At 47.5% G+C, this 23,028-nt stretch overlaps 1 protein-coding gene, 1 non-coding gene and 1 pseudogene across 2 annotated transcripts; 2 read left to right on the forward strand and 1 right to left on the reverse strand.

Moving 5' to 3' along the window:
• The first annotated feature begins 502 nt into the window (after positions 1–502).
• RNF114 (ring finger protein 114) lies at positions 503–17,904 on the forward strand. The gene is made up of 6 exons (XM_003904625.3): positions 503–701; positions 5,683–5,833; positions 9,476–9,582; positions 10,230–10,344; positions 12,990–13,097; positions 16,095–17,904. Exons 1-6 carry the CDS (start codon positions 562–564, stop codon positions 16,158–16,160), a joined length of 687 nt encoding a protein of 228 aa, XP_003904674.1. The 5' UTR covers positions 503–561; the 3' UTR covers positions 16,161–17,904.
• On the reverse strand, positions 4,432–4,536 carry LOC116270907. Its single transcript, XR_004179211.1, has one exon. It is a non-coding gene; the product is annotated as a small nucleolar RNA U13 (small nucleolar RNA).
• Positions 17,905–20,616: 2,712 nt separating the features above from the next.
• On the forward strand, positions 20,617–22,650 carry LOC101014195 (annotated as a pseudogene).
• The last annotated feature ends 378 nt before the right edge of the window (positions 22,651–23,028 follow it).

Consider the following 23,028-nt stretch of genomic DNA (forward strand, 5'->3'; position numbering starts at 1 on the left):
CGCCCGCTCTCGGCACCGCCCCTTCCCCACCTCCTTTCCCCATCTCTACAAAAAAAAACCCAAAAATAAATAAATTAGTCCGGCATAGTGGTGACTGCCTGTGGTCCAGCTACGCAGGAGGCTGAGGTGGGAGGATCGCTTGAACCCCGGAGGTCGAGGCCGCAGGGAGCCATGATCGCTCCACTGAACACCAGCCTGGGCGACAAAACAAGACCTTTTCCCAAAATAGATTAAATAAATAAATAAATAAATTTAAGGAAAAAGCAATTTGATTCGAAAATAAATAGTGATAAGTGCAAGTGGTGCCGAACTAACGACTTAAATTTGGAAAACAGCGGCCCACGCGCAGAGCCCGTCCCAATTCTGGCAGCCTTTGGATTTGGCTTCCACGTTTTCCAGATTTCCCTCGGCCTCCAGCTCGCTTGGGTCAGAGGGGCCCCAGGGGCCGCGAGGGGCGGCCCACCCACGAGCCCCGCCCCCAACCGCTCACCGCCCCGCGAGCCCCGCCCCCTTGGCCTACTCCTCATCGGCCGCCGTTGCGCGGCGCAGAGCGGCAGCAAGATGGCGGCGCAACAGCAAGACGGCGGGGGAGCTGCGCAGCTGGCGGGGCCGGCGGCGGAGGCTGATCCCCTAGGCCGCTTCACGTGTCCCGTGTGCTTAGAGGTGTACGAGAAGCCGGTACAGGTGCCCTGCGGACACGTGTAAGCGGCGAGCCCGGGCCTGGTCGGGAGGCACTTAACTGACTGGGAAGGAAATGGAGCCGAGGAGCGAGATGCGTCTCAGGGCGGGAGCCAGAGGACCCACCCAGAGGGGCCTCCCGGGGGTGTCCCCCGGGGCTCCTAAGGGCCGTGAAAGCTGCCGGGGCGCTCTTCTGTCCCGCCCCGCTTACTTCTAAGTATCCCGTCCCTCCGCCCGTCTTAGCGGGGCAGCTGCTGTCCGTTGAGCGCCTGCGATGTTCCAGGCCGCCTGTCAGTCTCCTTCCCACACGTGATAGTGGACTCGTGCCCTGCGGGGACTTTAGGCTCGAAAGTCCGCCCTTGGAGAGCCGACGTTTCCTTTCTAGACCGCGTCGCTCTTAAAGCATAGGACATTTGGCATTGAGTCTAGCTGTGGCGAGTTATTCTAATATGAACCAAAGTTGGGAGAAACGCTGAACTAGACTAAAACAACAAAAGGGAAGTCTTTATGGGGATCTGGCCAGGTTGCCCTTAGCTGTGAAAGGGGGTGGGAGTTGGCAGATGGGATTGTTAGCATTCTACTTCCTGTGTAGGAGGTTTGTTTCTTTCAGTTTTCAATTAAGCCTTCATGACCTGAATACTGTGAATAGACTGGTTATAATGATTAAAGCAGATATGTGTAAAGATGTCCAGTCCTGGGCTGTGGCCGGGGCTTTCGAGGTTGGTCGATTTGAATCTAAGCCTTGTTCCATCAGACGCACAGACACACCTGAGTTGAAAGAATTGTAGACAACGTGGCCACCTGCTTCTTGCCTCAGAATTGGCTTTTCCTCTCGTCTCTCTCAGTGCTTACCGTGGGATCACCTTGGCATTGGTCTTGGCACCCCTTCACTAGTCAGCAGGCACAGTAGCCATTGCACTCCATGGGCATTATTCTATAGCCACCCTGCAGAGGGGGAGGGTTGGCAGCCATTTTACAGGTGAATACACCGAGGGTCCGACGCTTGCCTGTCGAAGGGTCGCCGTGGCCTAACTCTTCCCAGATATACTGCAGGTGACGTTTTAATAGTCTAGAGAACAGTGCTTGGCACCTAACTGGCTGCTTTTTGCCTCATCATGTAGCTTTAGGCTATTCCTCTTTGCAATTCAGTTAGCCTGGAACTCCTCCCCTACCCACCCCCCCCACCCCCCTCCCCCGCTTCGGGATTCAAGTCCCTGGTTAGGTTACCTCACCAAACACCCATCCCCATCTAAATTACTTCCCCCACTTCCTTTCTGGGACTTAACTTCCTTCTCCTTGCTTGCACAGAGCAAAACTTACAGCTCATGATGGAGTGGCCTTATCTTTTTTGCCCCTCAACTGACTGGAATGGCCTCTATGTGCCAGATCTTGGGGTAGACTCTGCCTTCAGAGTTTACAAATAAGTACCAATGACTCGTCAAACTATTGTAAAAATTCATTCTGCAAGTGGGAGGGTATTTCAGGGATCACACCTCTGTGCGTGGGGTGAATGATCAGGTAATGGTTGAATGAACTAATAAGTCGTGTAAGCAAGCTTCATGAGAGTTGAAGTGGTCTTTAGCTTTTTCATTGAATCCGCTTATCCTTGGATCAGGTTTACCTGATTTTGGATTAATTCAGTGGATTTCATTTACTATTAACATTTGTAAAAAGGCTAGACCCAGCACAGTTTGCTAAATGAAGAGCAGCAAAATTTGAGATTTTCTTGAGCTGGGTGAACCTTTCCTAGGTCAGAGGGCAAGGAACTACTGGTATTCAAACCTTGGCTCTTCTCTATCCTCGCTGTCCTAGCCCCACGTGCTCAGCAGTTCAGTGCAAATTGAAGACAGATGGAAGCACCTCTGTGAGGGCAGCCTGAGTCCCCCTTAGCTCCAACTGAATGCTTTCTCCTGTGCCTACTTGATTTTTACCTTTTGTGCTTGGAAAGTTGAGCATCACTACAACTCTGGCTGGGGCACTGGATTTTTATAAAACTTTATTTCAAGCCCTGAATGACTGCGTTCTCCAATCCAGTAGAATACAGCTGGAGAAAGGCAGCTGGCTGGGTGCCCAAGAGAGGAGAATTTCTTCCTAGCACTGTGACGGAGTGGAGCGTCAGAAGGCTGAACTGGGAAAGGGCCCATAAATAGGAAATAGAAACTGAAAAGCCAGCCCAGGATATTTGAGCAGTTCAAAAGCAGTCTGGTAGTTTGGGTATGTCTCAGGCACAAAGTGACTCATGAACATTTGATAGATGAGCTGAACCTCTGTGTGTGTGCTTGCAAAGAGACTTCGAGCTGCTTTTATCTGCATGCTGGGTTTGGTTGCATTATACGCACTGGACCCTCTGTGCTCTCTTGGGTTCCTGTTGTCATCTGCATTTGTGAACAGGCAACAGAAGTGATGGCCACAGGCCCTGCCTGTGTCTACTGCCTTATCGCTTGCCCTTCTCACCATGGTCTACCGCATTGTGGCCCCCAAGGTCTGCCTGCCTGCCTTCCCAGTCCTCATTTGTGTGTGGCATCATCTTGGTGTGGAGCTCTGCACCCAGATCTGTGTGGCTGTCCTAGTAATCAGGTCCCACTCAGCTCAAATGCCAACTCCTCAGAAGCAGCTTTCTGTGATCCCTCCAGCTGGTCTGTTTGCCATATTTCCTTCATATATTTAATCACTATCTGAAATTAACATTTGTGTTTCCCTTCACTCTAGAATGTAAGCATCATGAGAACAGGGCTTTGTCAAGTTTCCATTGCCCTTAGTGGTGAATGAATAGACTCCCTTACCTTCTCTGTACCTGGTCTGGAATTTTGCCTAACAGCATTAACATCTAACTTAGTGACAAGGAGGAAGGAGATTCTTAGAGGCAATAGAAAATGGTCAAGTGTTCAGAAGATTGCCTTTCATTATATTTCCTTAGTTCTTTCTGGCAGATTTGGTTATACTGTCTTAATCTATCAGGTTGGGTAAGTAGCCCAGGGTGTCTTCTCCATTCTTTCTGTATGCCTTATCTCAGCATTACCATCTGCCTAGGCTTTAGGATAGAAACTCGGTCATCTTTGACTTCTTTTCTTCAAAGTCAGTAAGTTATCAAGTCCTCCTGATTCTGCCTCTCCATGAATGGTTTCCTGAATTCATCCCCTACTGCTTCAGTCAGACCCTCACAATCCTCTGCCTTTAGCCATCTGTTTGGTTTCTACGTTGTCTCTTCTCACCTTCTCACCTAAAAAAAAAAAAAAGAAGTATAGGACTGGGTGCAGTGGTTCATGCCTGTAATCCCAGCATTTTGGGAGGCCAAGACAGGTGGATCACCAGAGGTCAGGAGTTCGAGACTAGCCTGGCTAACGTGGTGAAACCCCGTCTCTACTAAAAATACAAAATAGCTGGGTGTGGTCGCACGTGCCTGTAACCCCAGCCACTTGGGAGGCTGAAGCAGGAGAATCGCTTGAACCCGGGAGGCGGATTTTGCAGTGAGCCAAGATCGCACCATTGCACTTCAACCTGGGCAACAGAGCACAACTCTGTCTCAAAAACAACAACAACAAAACTTTGTTTTCCATGATAGTACAGAAATATTTTTCTGAAACCTGGATTTGGTCTTGTTTTGTTAATACCTTGCTTTAAACTTCTGGCTCCCTAGTGCTTATGAGGAAAAGTCTGTTAGATTTTTATTTCCTCAGATACATACGAATTTTAAGCCTAAATTAGGCCTAGAATAGTCTTCCCTTCCTCTGCTAGCTGACCTCTTTTTTTAAATGTCAGATGGGTAATGGGCCAACATCTGTAACAAGGTTCGAGGGTGGCACATCTCACACATGCACATGAACACCCAGTCCTCACGTCCATGAACTACAAAAGGATCCAGCTGAACGGTTTTAAGGCTGATCAGAGACGCTGTCTCTGCAGTGTTGTTTTTTTTTTTCCCCCTTGAGACAGAGTCGCGCTCTGTTGCCCAGGCTGTAGTGCACAACCACCTCTGCCTCCCAGGTTCAAGCAAGTCTTCTGCCTCAGCCTCCCAATTAGCTGGGGTTATAGGCATCTGCCACCTTGCCTGGCTAATTTTGGTATTTTTAGTAGAGACAGGTTTCACCATGTTGGCCAGGCTGGTCTCCAACTCCTGACCTCGTGATCTGCCCACCTTGGCCTCCCAAAGTGCTGGGATTACAGGCATGAGCCACAGCGCCCAGCCGTCTCTGCAGTCTTTCCAGCCCTTTCCTTCTCAGGTCACAACTAGTTGCTTTTCCCTTTATGTTCCTGTAGAGCTTTGCCTTCACCTCTAATGATAGCAGCTCCCCTTTATGGTGTGTTTCGTACATGCTGGATACTCTGCCAGGGGTCTGCTATACAAACTGTATCCTCCCAGCAATCCTAGAGGTAGGTACTACTCTCTATTTCACAAAGTAAAGAATAAGATTCAAGAAACCCCACTGAAGCCGGGCGCGGTGGCTCAAGCCTGTAATCCCAGCACTTTGGGAGGCCGAGACGGGCGGATCACGAGGTCAGGAGATCGAGAAACACGGTGAAACCCCGTCTCTACTAAAAAATACAAAAAACTAGCTGGGCGAGGTGGCGGGCGCCTGTAGTCCCAGCTACTCGGGAGGCTGAGGCAGGAGAATGGCGTGAACCCGGGAGGCGGAGCTTGCAGTGAGCTGAGATCCGGCCACTGCACTCCAGCCTGGGTGGCAGAGCAAGACTCCGCCTCAAAAAAAAAAAAAAGAAACCCCACTGAGATCCCTCAGTGGCAGGGCCTAAGGCTTGAACCCTCAACCTTAACACCTTCACTGCATATCACAGGAGTTTGCATTTGTTTCTGTAGTTGTGTGTTCTTTGTAGTCCACTCCTATCCCTCAATTCTTCTGGCCTGGAAGGACTTAGTATTTGAATTGGGAGGAGAGAGCAAGTTGTTTTTTACTCCATTATCCATTGATGTCTTTTTAAAAGTTGATCCATATTTGTTTTCTTGTCTCCATGATGCGTGACAGAGGTTCTCCGTATGTCTTGTTCTAGCTTTTGCTCTGCATGCCTGCAGGAATGTCTGAAGCCGAAGAAGCCTGTCTGTGGGGTGTGTCGCAGCGCTCTGGCACCTGGCGTCCGAGCCATGGAGCTCGAGCGGCAGATTGAGAGCACAGAGACTTCTTGCCATGGCTGCCGTAAGAATGTATGTGGAAGTAATGTGGAAGAGTCCATGTCTTTCCATGATAAGATGGGGTAAAACGTACAGCTACCATGTTGTTTCTGAAGTTAGAGCATGACTAGGTGACTAACAGCACGCGTGCATGCCAGTTACCTGTGGTGATGATGGCTGGGCTGGTTTGTTTTCATAACCTACTGGTTTTTGTTTCTTTTTTTAAGAGTTGGTTAAGTATATATTTTAGCTTTGAAAGCCATAGAAATGAGTTATCCCAGTTTTTTCCTATAAAAGATCAATTTTGGCCGGGCGTGGTGGGTCATGCCTGTAACCCCAGCTCTTTGGGAGTCCAAGACAAGAGCTTGAGGCTAGGAGTTAAGAGACCAGACTGGGCAACATAGTGAGACCTCATCTTTACAAAAAATAAAAGTAGCCGGATGTGGTGGTATGTACCTGTAGGCCCAGCTACTCAGCAGGCAGAGGCCGGGAGGGATCACTTGAGCCCAGGAGTTTGGGATTACAGTGATCTATGATCATGCCACTGCACTCCAGCCTGGCTGACAGCAAGACCCTGTCTCTTAAAAAAAAGTCAATATGAAATCATTGGATTATAGTAACAATAGCTAACATTTGAAATGCTTTTGTATAATCAAAGTCAAGTATATTTATTTTCATACGTGTTATAACTGCTACTGGAAAGGAGAAATACTGTTGTCTTATTTTCCAAGAGATATACACAGCCTTGTTGATTTTAGAATCATTAAAATTTTTAAAATTGCAGACCATACAAAAATACACAATAATGTAGGCTTGTTCCTCATTCCAGAGATTATTTCAAAAATGGTTCAATTTAAGGCCTGGCAAGGTAGTTCATGCCTGTAATCCCAACAATTTGGGAGGCCGAGGTGGGTGGATTGCTTGAGTCCAGGAGTTCTGGACCAACCTGGATAACATGGTGAAACCTCAGCTCTACTGAAAATACAAAAAACTAGCAGGGCATGATGGTGTGTGCCTGTAGTCTCAGCTATTCGGGAGGCTCAGGTGAGAGGATGGCTTGAGCCCAGGGGGCAGACATTGCAGTGAGCTGAGTTCTCACCACTGCACTCCAACCTGGGCGATAGAGCTGGACTTTTTTTTTGTCTCAAGAAAAAAAAAGTGATTCAGTTTCGAAAGCTACATAACATTTTCTGCCCTTTGACAATTTTTTACCAAAAGTTGGTAAAAACTGTAGAATGTTTACCAACCCAGTTGTAGAATTTTTGCAAAATGAGATCACACTATAATATATATGTTTCTTCAACTTTTTTCACTTGTTTAAATGTACATTCATTCCCAACTTTTTTTTCACTTTCAGTTTTTTTTTTCTCTTACATATTGGACAGCCTTGCATGTCAGTTTCATTATTTTTAACACTTCGGTATGGATGCCCATAGTATGAATATACCTTACCATCTCCTTTTCAGAGTGATTTAGTATTAGCGATGCATAGTAGGACCATTTTAATGCTGAATAGGGCTATTTTCTATATCTTAATTGGGGGCTTCACTATTGAGGCTGGGCATGGTGGCTTATGCCTGTAATCCTATCACTTGGAGAGGCCAAGGTAAGAGAATCACTCGAGCCCAGGAGTTCGAAATCAGTCTGGGCAGCATAGTGGGACACTGTATATACCAAAACAAGCCAACAAACAAAACTAGCTGTGTGTAGTGGTGTCTGCATGTAGTCCCAGCTCCTTGGGAGGCTGAGGTGGGAAGATTGCTTGAGCCCAGGAGTTTGAGAGCAGCCTGGGGAATATAGTGGACCCAGTTTCTACAAAAAAAAAAATTGGGGATTCCTCAGTTTGTAGCTTAAAGTCAAGTTCTTTAGCTGGAGGTGAGACAATCATCATGGTAAGCTGGAGCTCCAATCTTGGAGCATTTTTCCCCCTTTGAAGTTTACTTTTAGAAACTCAAGATACTGAATTACAGTTTCCTACTGGGCCTTTTTTTTTTTTTTTTTGAGACGGAGTCTCACTCTGTCGCCCAGGCTGGAGTGCAGTGGCATGATCTTGGCTCACTGCAAACTCCGCCTGTTGGGTTCACGCCATTCTCCTGCCTCAGCCTCTGGAGTAGCTGGGACTACAGGTGCCTGCCACCACGTGCGGATATATATATATGTATACATATATATATATGTATATATCTCTTGTTTTGTTTTGTATTTTTAGTAGAGGCGGGGTTTCACCGTGTTAGCCAGGATGGTCTCGATCTCCTGACCTTGTGATCCGCCCACCTCGGCCTCCCAAAGTGCTGGGATTACAGGTGTCAGCCACTGCACCCGGTCTCTTCATCTTTATTTATGCATGCATAATGTGGTTTTTGGTTTTGTTTTTTTTTGTTTTTTTTTTGAGACGGAGTCTGGCTTTGTTGCCCGGGCTGGAGTGCAATGGTGTGGTCTCGGCTCACTGCAACCTCTGCCTCCCTGGCTCAAACCATCCTCCCACCTCAGCCTCTGCAGTAGCTGGCACTACAGGCATGTGTCACCACGCCCACCTAATTTTTTTTGTATTTTTAGTAGAGACAGAGTTTTCATGTTGCCCATGCTGATCTGAAACTTGGGAGTGCAAAGTGATGGTCCACCTCAGCCTCCCTCAGGATTACAGGTGAGAGCCACCACGCTCCACCCATGATGGGCTTTTTGTTTGTTTTACTGTGTGCTTTTGCTTTTCTCCATTTTCAAGATTAGTTATTGTATGGTTGGCATGCCTCTAAAAATGTTTTTCTTTCCTTCCCTCTTTTCTTCAATTCTTAAAACTTTCTTTCTTTTTAGAAAACCTGTAATGAAGCACTATTCTCTGGGTTTTCTTCTCTTTCTATTTTACTATTGCACAGCCTAGATTTTATGTGAAAGGTTGGGCCGGGCATGGTAGCTCACACCTGTTAGCCCAGCACTTTGGGAGGCCAAGGCAGGCATATCACTTGAGGTCAGGAGTTCGAGACCATCCTGGCTAACACGGTGAAACTCCATCTCTACTAAAAATATGGAAATTAGCTGGGCATGATGGCACACGCCTGTAACCCCAGCTACTCAGGAGGCTGAGGTGGGAGAATCACTTGAACCCGGGAGGCAGAGGTTGCAGTGAGCCAAGATGGTGCCACTGCACTTCAGTCTGGACAACAGAGTGAGTGAGACTCCGTCTCAAAAAAAAAAAAAGAATTTAGATTTTAAAGATTATTTCTCAGAGTCTGGTGATTGATACTTTAATCAGGGTTGGTGGCTTTTATACGTTTTACCAAAATGATCACTTTTCTCTGCTGCACATAACAGAATGTGGCTTTTGGCTTGCTATAAGGAGACTAGTTTAAATGCTAGTATAGAAAACTGTTAACAACATCCTAGATTTGGAACTTGTCTGTGAGCACACAGCCTGTCATGAATAGGAGCAAACCTCTAGAAGAGTTATTTTAGAGTGGAAGCGGATATCCTGATTTAGTCAAATAAAATAGCAGCCTTGTTATTAATGGGAAATCTGCAATAATCAGGGTTTCAGCCCCATCAGCATACTCAGGAGTCTGGTGAGATTATTTGCCAGGGTGCTGTAGGTCTAGTTTTCTTTGCGCCCTTGTTTGGGACTACATTTGGCCTGTTACAAGGTCCTCACTAACTTGTGGGCTCTGATTCTTCCTATTTGAGTTCTTCCTATCCAAGATCCGGTCCCACGTGGCTACTTGTTCCAAATACCAGAATTACATCATGGAAGGTGTGAAGGCCACCATTAAGGATGCATCTCTTCAGCCAAGGTAAATGACTCAGTCTCCCCTTAGGTGGAGGTCATCTCTTGCTGTTAATACAAAGAGGTTGGACACCTTGCATGGTCAGGGGTTTAGTTGTATGAATTGTTATGCTGGCTAAAGCTGATACAAGTATTTTGGGAGGAGTATGCAAGGGAGGACTCTGGTGTTCACTTCAGATGTTAGCTGAGCTATTCTTTTTTTCTTTTTTGAGATGGAGTCTCGCTCTGTTGTCTGGGCTGGAGTGCAGTCGCGCTATCTCAGCTCACTGCAACCTCTGCCTCCTGGGTTCAAGAGATTCTCCTGCCTCAGTCTCCCGAGTAGCTGGGATTACAGGCACCTGCCAGTAATCCTGACTAAATTTTATATTTTTTAGTAGAGACAGGGTTTCGCCATGTTGGCCAGGCTAGTCTTGAACTCCTGACCTCAGGTGATCCTCCTGCCTTGGCCTGTTGGGATTACAGGTGTGAATCACCATGTCCGGCCAGCTGAGCTATTGTCTTCAAAACACTTGATCTGAGTCTAAAGTGATCATCAGCGTCCTTGTCGTTACACATTCGGTGAGCTTTGCTCCTTTTGGGAGTGTACTGTGGTTGAAGTTGAATGGAAAGGTACTCACAGAAAAATTTTCTTTTTTCCTGTCTTTCACCTTCCAGGAATGTTCCAAACCGTTATACCTTTCCTTGTCCTTACTGTCCTGAGAAGAACTTTGATCAGGAAGGACTTGTGGAACACTGCAAATTATTCCATAGCACGGATACCAAATCTGTGGTAAGAGTAACCTTTTTTTTTTTTTTCTCTTAAACTTTATTATGGGAAAGGATCAAGCTTGGAGAAAAATGATGGGATTAGTAAAATGAACTCCTGTGTGCCCTACACCTAGATTCACAGATTGTTAACATTTTACCATATTTGCTTAACCATGCTCTATGATACACACTTTTTGCTGACCACTTGGGAATAAGCTACAGATACCATGACTTTTTTGCACCCTGAATAGTTTGCACCCTGATACAGGAGTGTGTATGTCTTAAGAACAAGAGTGTTTTCCTGGAAAATTATATTTTTGTGTGTATAATCATATTCAAGAAATTTAACATTGATACAATCTAATATCTAACATAAAATTCATGTTTTAATTTTAACAATGGTAATGTCCTTCATAGCAATTTTCCCCTCCCCCCAAAGCAGAGGCAGGGATGGTACATGAGTTCTCTGGGTGCTACATTAAGTCATGTGATGTCTATTGTTGCTAACATTAACTTGGATCCCTTGGTATCCACCAGATTTCTCCATGAAGCTTTTGGAAGTAACTTCTTCGTGTTTGTGGGGAAAGAGGATTTAGGTGAAATTATTAGGAAAAGGCTTATCAATCCTTGGACATTTTACTCAGATATCACTGACTGGCATGTGTAGTCTCCTTTTAGAAAAAAAAAACAAAAAACATAGGCCGGGTACGGTGGCTCACACCTGTAATCCCAGCACTTTGGGAGGCCAAGGCGGGTGGATCACTTGAGGTCAGGAGTTCCAGATCAGCCTGGCTAACATAGTGAAACCCCATCTCTACTAAAAATACAAAAATTAGCCAGGCATGGTGGTACGCGCCTTTAATCCCAGCTACTTGGGAGGCTGAGGCATGAGAATTGCTTGAACCCGGGAGGCAGAGGTTGCAGTGAACTGAGATCATGCCACTGCACTCCAGCCTGGGCAACAGAACGAAACTCCCAAAAAAAAAAAAAAAAAAAAAGGTATTTGTTCCATCTCAGCAATGCGTTACCTTTCTCTCAATGTGATTGACAGACTAGGTCTTTTTTTATAGTTAGGTGTATACTTCCTCTATAGTTTTGTTTTAATTTTTCCATTTATCTCATACTGCTTCTCTTGAACTACATACTCTGTTGTATGGGCAGCCTTCAGCTCCATTGCTGTAAACAGTGGTGCAGAGATTTTAGAATTTTAATGAGCTTTTGTGAGAGTACTAGGGCAGCTATCAGTGCTCATCTTAAGATAGAACTGGCCATTTTGAGAAACATATCTTTGCCTGTATCTATGTATGTTTATAAGCTAAATTCTTAGATACAGATTGACTTGGTTAAATGTTACTTGCACTCATAATTTTGTTGGATACTATTATTGCTGAACTTTTCTGGTATGGCAGCCTAATTTTCTGTCTTTTTCCCCTCCTTTGGCTTCTGAAATCCCTCTGATTATGTTGTCTATGTTGAGGCTTTCTCTTCAGCCTTTGGCCCTCTGTTCTGTCTTCCTCTTCCTCTGCAAGTTCTTAACTCTGCGTTTCTCCCTTCCCTTTGGAAGCCATCTCCTTTTCAGTCTCTAGTCCCGTCCTATGTTCTAGCTCCCCAGCTACAGCTGCCTGTCCACCTCTTCCACTCAGTCTTCTACCATCCCAGATTTCTCTCATGTCAGTCCCCTTTATCACTGTATCCTCTTTGCTGTAGGGTAGGGTTGCACCTTTAAGTGGGGGCACTTAGGTCATCTCTCTCCCTGGCATGAGTTTTCCATGCTCACTGGTCTGGTCGTTTGCGTGTGTTGACAGTAACCGCCGCCTTCTGGCCTTTTCTCCGTGCTGCTAGCTCTTCTGGAGCAGCATTTTTTTTTTGAGACAGAGTCTCACTCTGTTACCCAGGCTGGAGGCTGGAGTGCAATGGCACAATCTCAGCTCACTGCAACCTCCACTTCCAGGGTTCAGGCAATTCTCATGCCTCAGCCTCCCAAGCAGCTGGGACTACAGGTGTGTGCCACCATGCCCAGCTAATTTTTGTAAGTTTAGTAGAGAAAGTGTTTCACCATGTTGGCCAGGCTGGTCTCAAACTCCTGACCTCAGGTGATCTACCGCTTTTGGCCTCCCAAAGTGCTGGGATTACAGGTGTGAGCCACTGTGCCTGGCCTGGAGCACCCTATCATGTTCTCTTTGCCTTTCCAAATACCTCCCAATCTTCAAAACCCAAATCAACCTGTTGCGTGAGGGCTTTTTGGCCCCATCCCCCTTACCTGAGTATTTCCTTTGTTAAGATGCATGTGAGGCTGTGTTTTACTTCCCTGGGACATCGCTCATTGGCTTATTTTCTTAGTTTTCCTCGTGCTTTTGGATTGTCTTCTGTGCTGGATTGGAAGGCCAGTCTAGGCCCCCCACCAGGCTGACTCACTTCTCTGCCTACAGTAGGGAATGAGAAAGGGTGGTATCATGATTTGAACTTTACCCACTCCCACGTGTCATTTGACTTGAGTAGGAAATTTGCAGTGTTTTCTGGGCTGCTGATGTGCACAGGAAGGAGTTACAGGCCCTGGACAGTATGTCAGGAAAGCTGTCCTGGAAGAAAGGAGGCCAGACACAGGCTACAGAGGGCTGGTGCAAGCTTGGAAGTTGGGTGCCTAAGACCTTGCTTTTGTGTTGAAAGGTTTGTCCGATATGTGCCTCAATGCCCTGGGGAGACCCCAACTACCGCAGCGCCAACTTCAGAGAGCACATCCAACGCCGGCACCGGTTTTCTTACGACACTTTCGTGGTAAGTCTGGAGCCTAGGCTCTGATCCCTCCCCTGGGGGAATGGCACGGCTGCTTCACTCTTCTCAAAAGGGGAAGTGGGGCCCCCCCAGTGTTGAACTTTGTCACTGTTGTGATGGGCTTCCAGTCTGTATACTGGATACAATGATAAAGGGGATTGTCAAGAGAGAAATCTGGGATGGTAGAAGACTGAGTGAAAGAGGTGAGCAGGCAGCTGTAGCTGGGGAGCTAGATGGGCTTCCAGTATGTATACTGTAGCTACTATACAGTTTCTATTCATGGGCCAGGCAGGTGGCCAGAGTGACATTTATTTGTTTATGTGAGATGGAGTCTCACTCCATCACGCAGGCTGAAGTGCAATGGCATGATCTCAGCTCACTGCAATCTCCACCTCCTGGGTTCAAGTGATTCTTCTGCCTCAGCCTCCTGAGTAGCTGGGACTACAGGCGCATGCCACCATGCCCTGTTGATTTTTGTACTTTTAGTAGAGACAGGGTTTCACTATGTTGGCCAGGCTGGTCTTGAACTCCTGACCTCGTGATCCACCCACCTTGGCCTCCCAGAGTGTTGGGATTACAGGCGTGAGCCACCACGCCCCACCCAGAGTGACATTTAAGAAGATGATCTGGGCCAAGCGCAGTGGCTCACGCCTGTAACCCCAGCACTTTGGGAGGCCAAGGTGGGCGGATCACGAGGTCGGGGTTCGAGACCAGCCTGGCCGACATAGTGAAACCCTGTCTCTACTAAAAATACAAAAAATTAGTCGGGTGTGGTGGCGGGTGCCTGTAATCCTAGCTACTTGGGAGGCTGAGGCAGGAGAATCGCTTGAACCTGGGAGGCGAGGTTGCAGTGAGCCAAGATTGCGCCACTGCACTCCAGCCTGGGCAACAGAGCGAGACTCTGTCTCAAAACAAAACAAAACGGCCGGGCGCGGTGGCTCAAGCCTGTAATCCCAGCACTTTGGGAGGCCGAGGCGGGCGGATCACGAGGTCAGGAGATCGAGACCATCCTGGCTAACATGGTGAAACCCCGTCTCTACTAAAAATACAAAAAACTAGCCGGGCGTGGTGGCGGGCGCCTGTAGTCCCAGCTACTCGGAGGCTGAGGCAGGAGAATGGCCTGAACCTGGGAGGCGGAGCTTGCAGTGAGCCGAGATCGCGCCACTGCACTCCAGCCTGGGTGACACAGCGCGAGACTCCGTCTCAAAAAAAAAAAAAAAAAAAAAAAAAAACACGAAGATGATTTGGTCAGTCTTGAGACAGAGACAGTGATGCTTGCTCTTTCCATCTCCTAGCCCTGCCCCCAAAGTTTTGTCTACTTTTCTTGTGGTTTATATAACTTCTGCCTGTTATAGAACTTGGTTTGGGGCCAGGTGCGGTGGTTCATACCTATAATCCTAGCACTTTGGGAGGCTGAGGCAGGTGGATCGCTTGAGCTCAGGAGTTTCAGACCAGCCTGGGCAACATGGTAAAACCTTGTCTCTGCAAAAAAATACAAAAATTAACCAGTTGTTGGTGGTTCCTGCCTGTAGTCCCAGCTACTTTGAGGGAGCTGGGACAGAAGGATCTCTTGAGCCCAGGAGGCAGAGGTTGCAGTGAGCTGAGATCATGCCACTGTACTGCAGCCTGGGCAACAGAATGAGACCCTGTCTCAAAAAAAAAAAAAAAAAAAAAATTTGGACTTGAGAGGCTCAAGCTCACATGTCCATGGGGACCATAATTGAAATGATCCTCCTGAGGATTTCCAAGCCGGGTTGTGTCCGACTCTATGCTGCCATCACCTCCACCCCTTGTTTTCCTGTGGAAATGCAGGCGCAGCATTGCCTAGCTTCTCCATTCCCCCACCCCATGCCCAAAGCAGGACAGGAAAATTTCACAGGAAGTTTCACAGGTTTTAATTATCTTCAAAAGTACTTCAGGTCAAATAGCATATATCCACTAGCCAAATACGGCTGTCAGGTTTATATTCTTTCCCTAGAGCTGGGTGGTTTCAAAGGGGCACACTGTTGTCTTGGCATTATAGTAATAGGTAAATTTGGCCAACTATATCAGGTAAACCTCCTACGTATATAGATGTCAGGTTAGGATTTTAGAGTGGTGTTCGGTCTTAATGGCTGAATTTCAGTATCTAAGAAAGAAAGCTCTTTCCTAAATTATCATAATATTTATTCTCAGTCTGAACAGTGTCTGAAACTCAGACTTCAGAATAACTCCCTTTTTGTTAATGTGACACAGATGAATGTAATTCCTAAAAATGCCTCATTAAAGAGGGCTGGTTGCACTATAGTTTCTGCTGTACTGTATGGCTCTAAAAAACTGATTCTGTACTGGGCACTGATTCCACCTCTCAGAAACAACTCTTCAGCTCAGTGCATCTGCGTGCTCTGTTCCAACAAACTTATAAACGTTCTGAGCACTTGGTCTGTGCCAGGCTCCATTCATGTGCTGTCTGGGTCTCTCAATCTCCATTTAAGGGAGGCATCCTTATCTTCATTTAAGAATAAGGCAGCAGACTGGCCAGGTGCAGTGGCTCACACCTGTAATCTCAGCACTTTGGGAGGCCGAGGCGGGTAGATCACGAGATCAAGAGATTGAGACCATCCTGGCCAACATGGTGAAACCCTATCTCTACTAAAAATACAAAAGTTAGCTGGGCATGGTGGCACACGCCTGTAGTCCCAGCTACTTGGGAGGCTGAGGCAGGAGAATCGCTTGAACCTGGGAGGCAGAGGTTGCAGTGAGCTGACATTGTGCCACCGTACTCCAGCCTGGCAACAGAGCGAGACTCCATCAAAAAAAAAAAAAAAAAAAAGAATAAGGCAACAGAGACAGATTAATTTTCCCAAAGTTACATAGCTAGCATCACAGACAGTTGAATCAGGGATCCAGTTCCTGGCAGCCTGCTCCAGATCCAGTTGCTAGGCTGTCCTGCTTCTACTGAAAGCCAGTCTTTGCATCTGGGAACAGTTGCTGAGGCTGCATGTCTGTTTTTGCCCTTAGGATTATGATGTTGATGAAGAGGACATGATGAATCAGGTGTTGCAGCGCTCCATCATCGACCAGTGAGCAGAGTCTGTGCTTGCTGTCTGTCTCATGTTCCAGAGCTTCCATTACATATTAAACGTGAAACCTATGACTCCTGTACCTTACCTGTTCAACAGACCTGAAAATGAGCCATGGCATTGGGACAGGGTCACTTCTGACAGGGGAAATGGGTCCCCAGGTCAGCCCTCCTCTTCCCTTTGGGCTCTTGCCAAAGCTGTCTTCCCCTACTGTTAACCTTGTTTGTCACATGGTTGAGTTTGTGTTGGTTCTCGGCTACTTTCTGGAGCTTCTGCCGCCTCCTGTGGAAGAGAATCTAGCTTCTCCACCTCTTGTTTCACACTCATTCCTCCCATCCAGTGTTTGTCTCTCGAGTCCTGCAAGCCAGCCAGGACCTTTTCTGGGTCATGAATAGCACAATGAAGCAAGCATCTCCTTTCCTTGTCCCCGAGGTATGCAGACTCTGGCAGCCGTGCACCTGACCAGAGCTGAAGCTTCCGCTGGGCTGTGGGGTTGCCAGAAGCTGGGGTTGCCATCCCGGGGTACATGTCACCAGTCCTCTTGGGGTTTTGCACCATCTGATGCTGGATGTTTTGATTAGTGATATTTTCCTAATACTACATATCCTTAGAGTTCACTGGTTCAGTCTTAAATGCCTGCATGGTGCCTTTTTAGGATAAGGTATAACCATATATTTTTGGTGGAAGTGTTTCTGGGTTAGGGAAGTTAAAGTCTGTTTATCCATAAGTGGGGAGGAGGGTCAGCGAAGAGAAGTGGGAGGGCCAGAGCTTTTTGGTTCTGATTTACAAATTAATGAAGTAGTTTCAAACAACGAGGTCATGTTTACCTCTCCATTTGGGAGCCTGCCTAATTCTTACTCTAGAAGCACAAAAAAAGAATCCTCAGATGAATTAGAAGAAAGAAGTTTGGGGACTCAGCGGATACTAGTTCTTTTACCTTCTGCTTGGTAACTTAGATTAAACTGAGCATTGTTTTTCTATCACATATGTTTCCCTTATGACACTGGTTTCGACATGTAAAATGTGTTTGAAAACCTGCTTTGTAGATGCAGAGAGAAGCTGTAGGAAACCCAGTACCGCCCCCTGGTCTGTTGTGACGAGACATTGTTCATAAGGCACAGCACATCGCATGATGAACAGTTGTTAATAAAAGCTGTTGCTGGAAACTTGCTTTAGTAACAGCTCAAGAAGCTTGGAGTTCATATTTCACAAATATTAATAAATATAAGTCCAAGAGCTGTCAGCCTAATCTGTAGGAGCAGAACCTCTGACCAAAAGGCATATGGGTTTAGGTTGGTTCTTTGATGTGATATGTCTCTAATGGGGCTGCAAGTGACCTTGTGCTTGTACACTGCTGCTGTGGGGCTCCGTGCCTGCCGGTGAAGAGCTGCAGATGCCAAGAAGCCAGCAAAGACAGGGCCTACTGGAAAAAATAGTTCTTTCATTAGTATTTCTCGGGAGGACCCAAAAGTTAAGATCAGCTTGTTCACTGTAATTTCTGGAAAAAGTTCTCTCAGACCTTCCTGAATTCAGATCATCTCAGAAGTCTGGAGGGAAATCTGACGAAACCTTCATTTGAGGGAACTGATATGAGTGTATGTCCACCTCACTGGTGGCACCAAGAAACTTATTTCCTTGTATTAAGTGCACTTCTTGTATTTCTAGTAAGATGACTTTCCAGAAAGTGAGATTTGTTATGTTCTGGCTTTTAAAGGTCAAATATAAATAAATTTCATAACTTAATGTAACTGGGAAGCTATGGTTCTTGTTTTCATTCAACACCATTTGCCACACCATGGGCTTGGGGAACCTCCAGGAGATTGTTAACCCTTTCTAGAAGGGAAGTTCTTGCTTGTTGCTGAGTCCTATTTGGCGTCTAATCTCTGACGCCATCAGCTGGGCCTCATGGTGCCTGTCCTCTGTAAAAAGAACACTTGTTACAGTTGGGAGGCTCTGGGAGGTGAGAAGTGACAGTGCTCCATATAGCAAGGTTTTAGACATGCGGCTTCCGCTGCGTGTGCATAACAGCAGCAGTGCTGAGGGCTTGTAGTAAAGGGACTCTGCAGGGTCAAGTTTCAGGTCCTGGATGTGTTTAAGTTCATACTCTGCTGTGAGCTGTGGGGCATCTAGTGAATATTTTCTGAACCTGTCTCCTATGAAGTGGAGATAATTTTATCTGCCTCTTAAGGATGCTAGGATCCAAGGAGCAAAGTATACAGAGCTCTCCCTGCACAGCATCGTAGGTGCCCACTGTAGTGTTTGGCTGCTTGAGCTTCATTCCAATCCCATAGAAACCTTAGTTTTTTGTTTTTTGTTTTTTTAGTAAGAGACAGGGTCGCCGGGCGCGGTGGCTCAAGCCTGTAATCCCAGCACTTTGGGAGGCCGAGACGGGCGGATCACGAGGTCAGGAGATCGAGACCATCCTGGCTAACATGGTGAAACCCCGTCTCTACTAAAAAATACAAAAAACTAGCCGGGCGAGGTGGCGGGCACCTGTAGTCCCAGCTACTCGGGAGGCTGAGGCAGGAGAATGGCGTGAACCCGGGAGGCGGAGCTTGCAGTGAGCTGAGATCCGGCCACTGCACTCCAGCCCGGGCAACAGAGCGAGACTCCGTCTCAAAAAAAAAAAAAAAGAGACAGGGTCTCACTATGTTGCCTGAGCTGGGCTTGAACCCCTGGGCTCAGGTGGTCCACCTTGGCCTCCCAAAGTGCTGGGATTACAGGTGTCAGCCGCCGAGCCTGGCCTGGAACCTGTTTTGTTTTGCTTTTTTGAGTTGGGGTTCCACTCTTTTTGCCCAGGCTGGAGTGCAGTGGTGCAGTCTTGGCTCACTGCAACCTCTGCCTCCCAGGTTCAAGTGATTTTCGTGCCTCAGTCTCCCGAGTAGCTGGGATTACAGGCGCCCACCACCATACCCAGCTAATTTTGTATTTTTAGTAGAGATGGTGTTTCATCATGTTGGTCAGGCTTGTCTCCTGACCTCATGTGATCCGACTGCCTCGGCCTCTGAAAGTGCTGGTATTACAGGTGTGAGCCACTGCACCTGGCCCTGAAACCTCATATTTAATACAGCCAGCATCTCCAATCTTCACCCATGCCCTCTTTTGTATTATTCCATCTTGCAGTGGTAACTACCCCAGCCAGATACCTGGGAGGCCTCTTCCGCCTCCATATCCATGCAGGCCACCTTTGTCTAAGTATCGGTTGAGTCCTGGACTCCAGTTACCTCTGAGAACTGCAATTTGTGCCTGTTTCTTTGAGGTCTGACATCCTCTGGAAATGAAATCCTATGTCATGCCAAAACAGGTCGAGAAAATGACATTTGAACTGAGACATTAGTCCTTGTCCAGCTCCCTCTTCAAGGCGCTCTTGATCCCTCCCTCTTTTCACAGAAGTTGCTTCTGTTGACTTTTCAGCTGGGAGGCCCTCCTGGTTTCTCTTCTCAGTTCTCTGCCATATTCCTATTCTGTTTCCTCGGCAGCCTGCTCCTCCTGGTTCCCTTCTCCTCGCTAGTGGGATTCCTCAGGCTCTGCTCCCACTCACCCTGTGTTCCCTTCCTGGGCAGATTCACCCACTCACCCCTCTGCCGTTGGTCTTCATTACCATTCTTGTGTCGGTGCGCCCAGAACGATGATCCTAGGCCTGACAGCTCTCTGGCCAGCTTCCTCGTAGACCTGCTCAGCTGTGTGATTTAAAGGCATCCTAGGCTGGGTGTGGTGGCTCACGCCTGTAATCCCAGCTCTTTGGGAGGCCGAGGCAGGAGTTCGAGACCAGACTGACCAACATGGAGAAAACCCATCTCTACTAAAAATACAAAATTAGCCAGGTGTGGTGGCACATGCCTGTAATCCCAGCTACTCTGGAGGCTGAGGCAGGAGAATCACTTGAACCCGGGAGGGAGAGGTTGTGGTGAGCCAAGATTGCGCCATTGCAGTCCAGCCTGGACAACAAGAGTGAAACTCTGTCTCTAAATAAATAAATAAATAAACGCATTCTAAGTTCTGCATGACTCAAACTGAACTCATCCACCACCTTGCTACCACCCCACGCTGTCTGCTCGGCTTCTTTTTCCCAGCAGACATAACCACCATCCTTGTAACTGCTCAAGAATTAACCCACACCTCATCTTTAACTCCTTGTCCACCTCCATGCCCCATATTACCAAATCAAGTTAATTTTATTTATTTTTATTTTTTTGAGACGGAGTCTCGCTCTGTTGTCTCAGGTTAATTTTAGCTCTTAAATAACACATTTGGGCCAGGTGTGGGGGCTCACACCTGTAATCCCAGCACTTTGGGAAGCCTAGGCGGGCAGATCACTTGAGGTCAGGCGTTTGAGACCAGCCTGGCCAACATGATGAAACCCCGTCTCTACTAAAAATACAAAAATTAGCTGGGCGTGGTAGTGGGTGCCTGTAGTCCCAGCTACTCGGTAGGCTGAGGCAGGAGAATCACAGAACCCTGGACACAGAGGTTGCAGTGAGCCGCAGTTGCACCACTCCAGCCTAGGTGACAGAGTGAGGCACTGTCTCAAAAAAATAATAAAAAAGAAAGAATGTCAGCAAAGCCTGAGTCCTGTCCTCTCACTCTCCCCCCCGGACAGCATGAGCTTCACCACTCCACCTTCTCCACCAACTACCCTACCGGTCCCTGGGCTCTGTCCAGACGCCTAGCTATGGCACCTTGCTGGTCAGCAGCCCAGTCAGCATCTATGCAGGCACCAGAGGCTCTGGTTCCTGGATCTCCAAATCCTGCTCCACCAGCTTCCGGGGTGGCATGGGGTCCGGGGACCTGTCCGTGGGGATGGCTAGGGATCTGGCAGGAATGGGAGGCATCCAGAATGAGAAGGAGACCATGCAAAGCCTGAACGACCTTCTGGCCTCCTACCTGGACAGAATGAGAGGCCTGGAGACCAAGAACCAGAAGCTGGAGAGCAAAATCCGGGAGCACCTGGAGAAGAAGGGACCCAGGTCAGAGACTGGAGCCATTACTTCAAAACCATCGAGGACCTGAGGGCTCAGATCTTCACAAATACCGTGGACAATGCTCGCATCGTTCTGCAGGTCGACAGTGCCCATCTTGCTGCTGATGACTTTAGAATCAAGTAGGAGACAGAGCTGGCCATGTGCCAGTCTGTGGAGAGCAACATCCATGGGCTCCACAAGGTCACTGATGACATCAGTGTCACTTGGTTGCAGCTGGAGACAGAGATCGAGGCTCTCAAGGAGGAGCTGCTCTTCATGAAGAACCACAAAGAGGAAGTAAAAGGCCTACAAGCCCAGATTGCCAGCTCTGGGTTGACCGTGGAGGTAGATGCCCCAAATCTCAGGACCTCGGCAAGATCATGACAGACATCCGGGCCCAATATGACGAGCTGACTCAGAAGAACCGAGAGGAGCTGGACAAGTACTGGTCTCAGTAGACTGAGGAGAGCACCACAGTAGTCACCACGCAGTCCACCAAGGTTGGAGCTGCTGAGATGACTCTCACAGAACTGAGATGTACACTCCTTGGAGATCTATCTGGACTCCATGAGAAATCTGAAGGCCAGCTTGGAGAACAGCCTGAGGGAGGTGGAGGCCTGCTATGCCCTGCAGATGGAACAGCTCAGCGGGATACTGCTGCACCTGGAGTCAGAGCTGGCATAGACCCAGGCAGAGAGATAGCACTAGGCCAAGGAGTAGGAGGCCCTGCTGAACATAAGGTCAAGCTGGAGGCTGAGATCGCCACCTACTGCCGCCTGCTGGAAGAGAGCGAGGACTTCAATCTTGGTGATGCCCTGGACAGCCGCAACTCCATGCAAACCATCCAAAAGACCACTACCCACCAGATAGTGGATGGCAAAATGGTGTCTGAGACCAATGACACCAAAGTTCTGAGACATTAAGCCAGTGGAAGCAGGGTACCCTTTGGGGAACAGGAGGTCGATAAAAAGTTCAGAGGTAAAAAAACCAAAACACACATTTGTGTTTTCTTATCATCCCACTGGCACCTACATCTTAAAAGCCACTGTGATCTCATCTGAAATATTGCCACAACTTTCCATTTGACCTCTCTCCATTGCTGCCCAGCCAACATCCAATCCCCTGCCACCAAGCAGCCAGAAGGATCTTCCAAAAATCCAAATGTGACCATATCCTTTAAAACCCTTCAGTGGCTTCAGTTACCCTCAAAGCCCCACACCCCACAGGGTCCTCAAGACCCTGTGACCTTTGCCAACTGCCTCCCTCTCCAACCTCGGCTTCTTGTGATTCTACGTTTCAGAATCAAAACGTAGTCACTAGTGTTAAACAAAACAACCCTGACACCAAGAGCGAAACTGCCTCTCAAAAAAACCCCAAAAAACCCTGACACATAGTCAGGGAAGGCTATGCAATGAATGCTTGTATGCCTAATAACAAAAACTATCACAAAAGATTCACAAACATCACGAAACAACCTTGCACAAAGGCCGTCGCAATGCAACTTTTTTTTTTTTTTTTTTTTGAGACAGAGTTTCACTCTTGTTGCCCAGGCTGGAGCATAATGGCATGATCTTGGCTCACTGCAACCTCTGCCTCCCAGGTTCAAGCGATTCTTCTGCCTCAGCCTCTCTAGTAGCTGAGATTACAGGCGCGCACCACCGTGCCCGGCTAATTTTTGTATTTTTAGTAGACACAGGGTTTCACTATGTTGGCCAGGCTGGTCTTGAATTCCTGACCTCAGGTGATCTTCCCACCTCAGCCTCCTAAAGTGCTTGGATTACAGGCATGACCCACTGCACCCAGCCCGGAATGCAACTTTATACAAAAAATACTTCTACAAGGACATCCGCTCAGCAACTGCCTGTACAACCTCACACTGCCGACACCCTTGTTAATGATCTTTGTAGCCAA

The sequence above is a fragment of the Papio anubis genome, chromosome 16 (genome assembly GCF_008728515.1).
Source record: "Papio anubis isolate 15944 chromosome 16, Panubis1.0, whole genome shotgun sequence".
In the NCBI taxonomy this organism is placed as follows: Eukaryota; Metazoa; Chordata; class Mammalia; order Primates; family Cercopithecidae; genus Papio; species Papio anubis.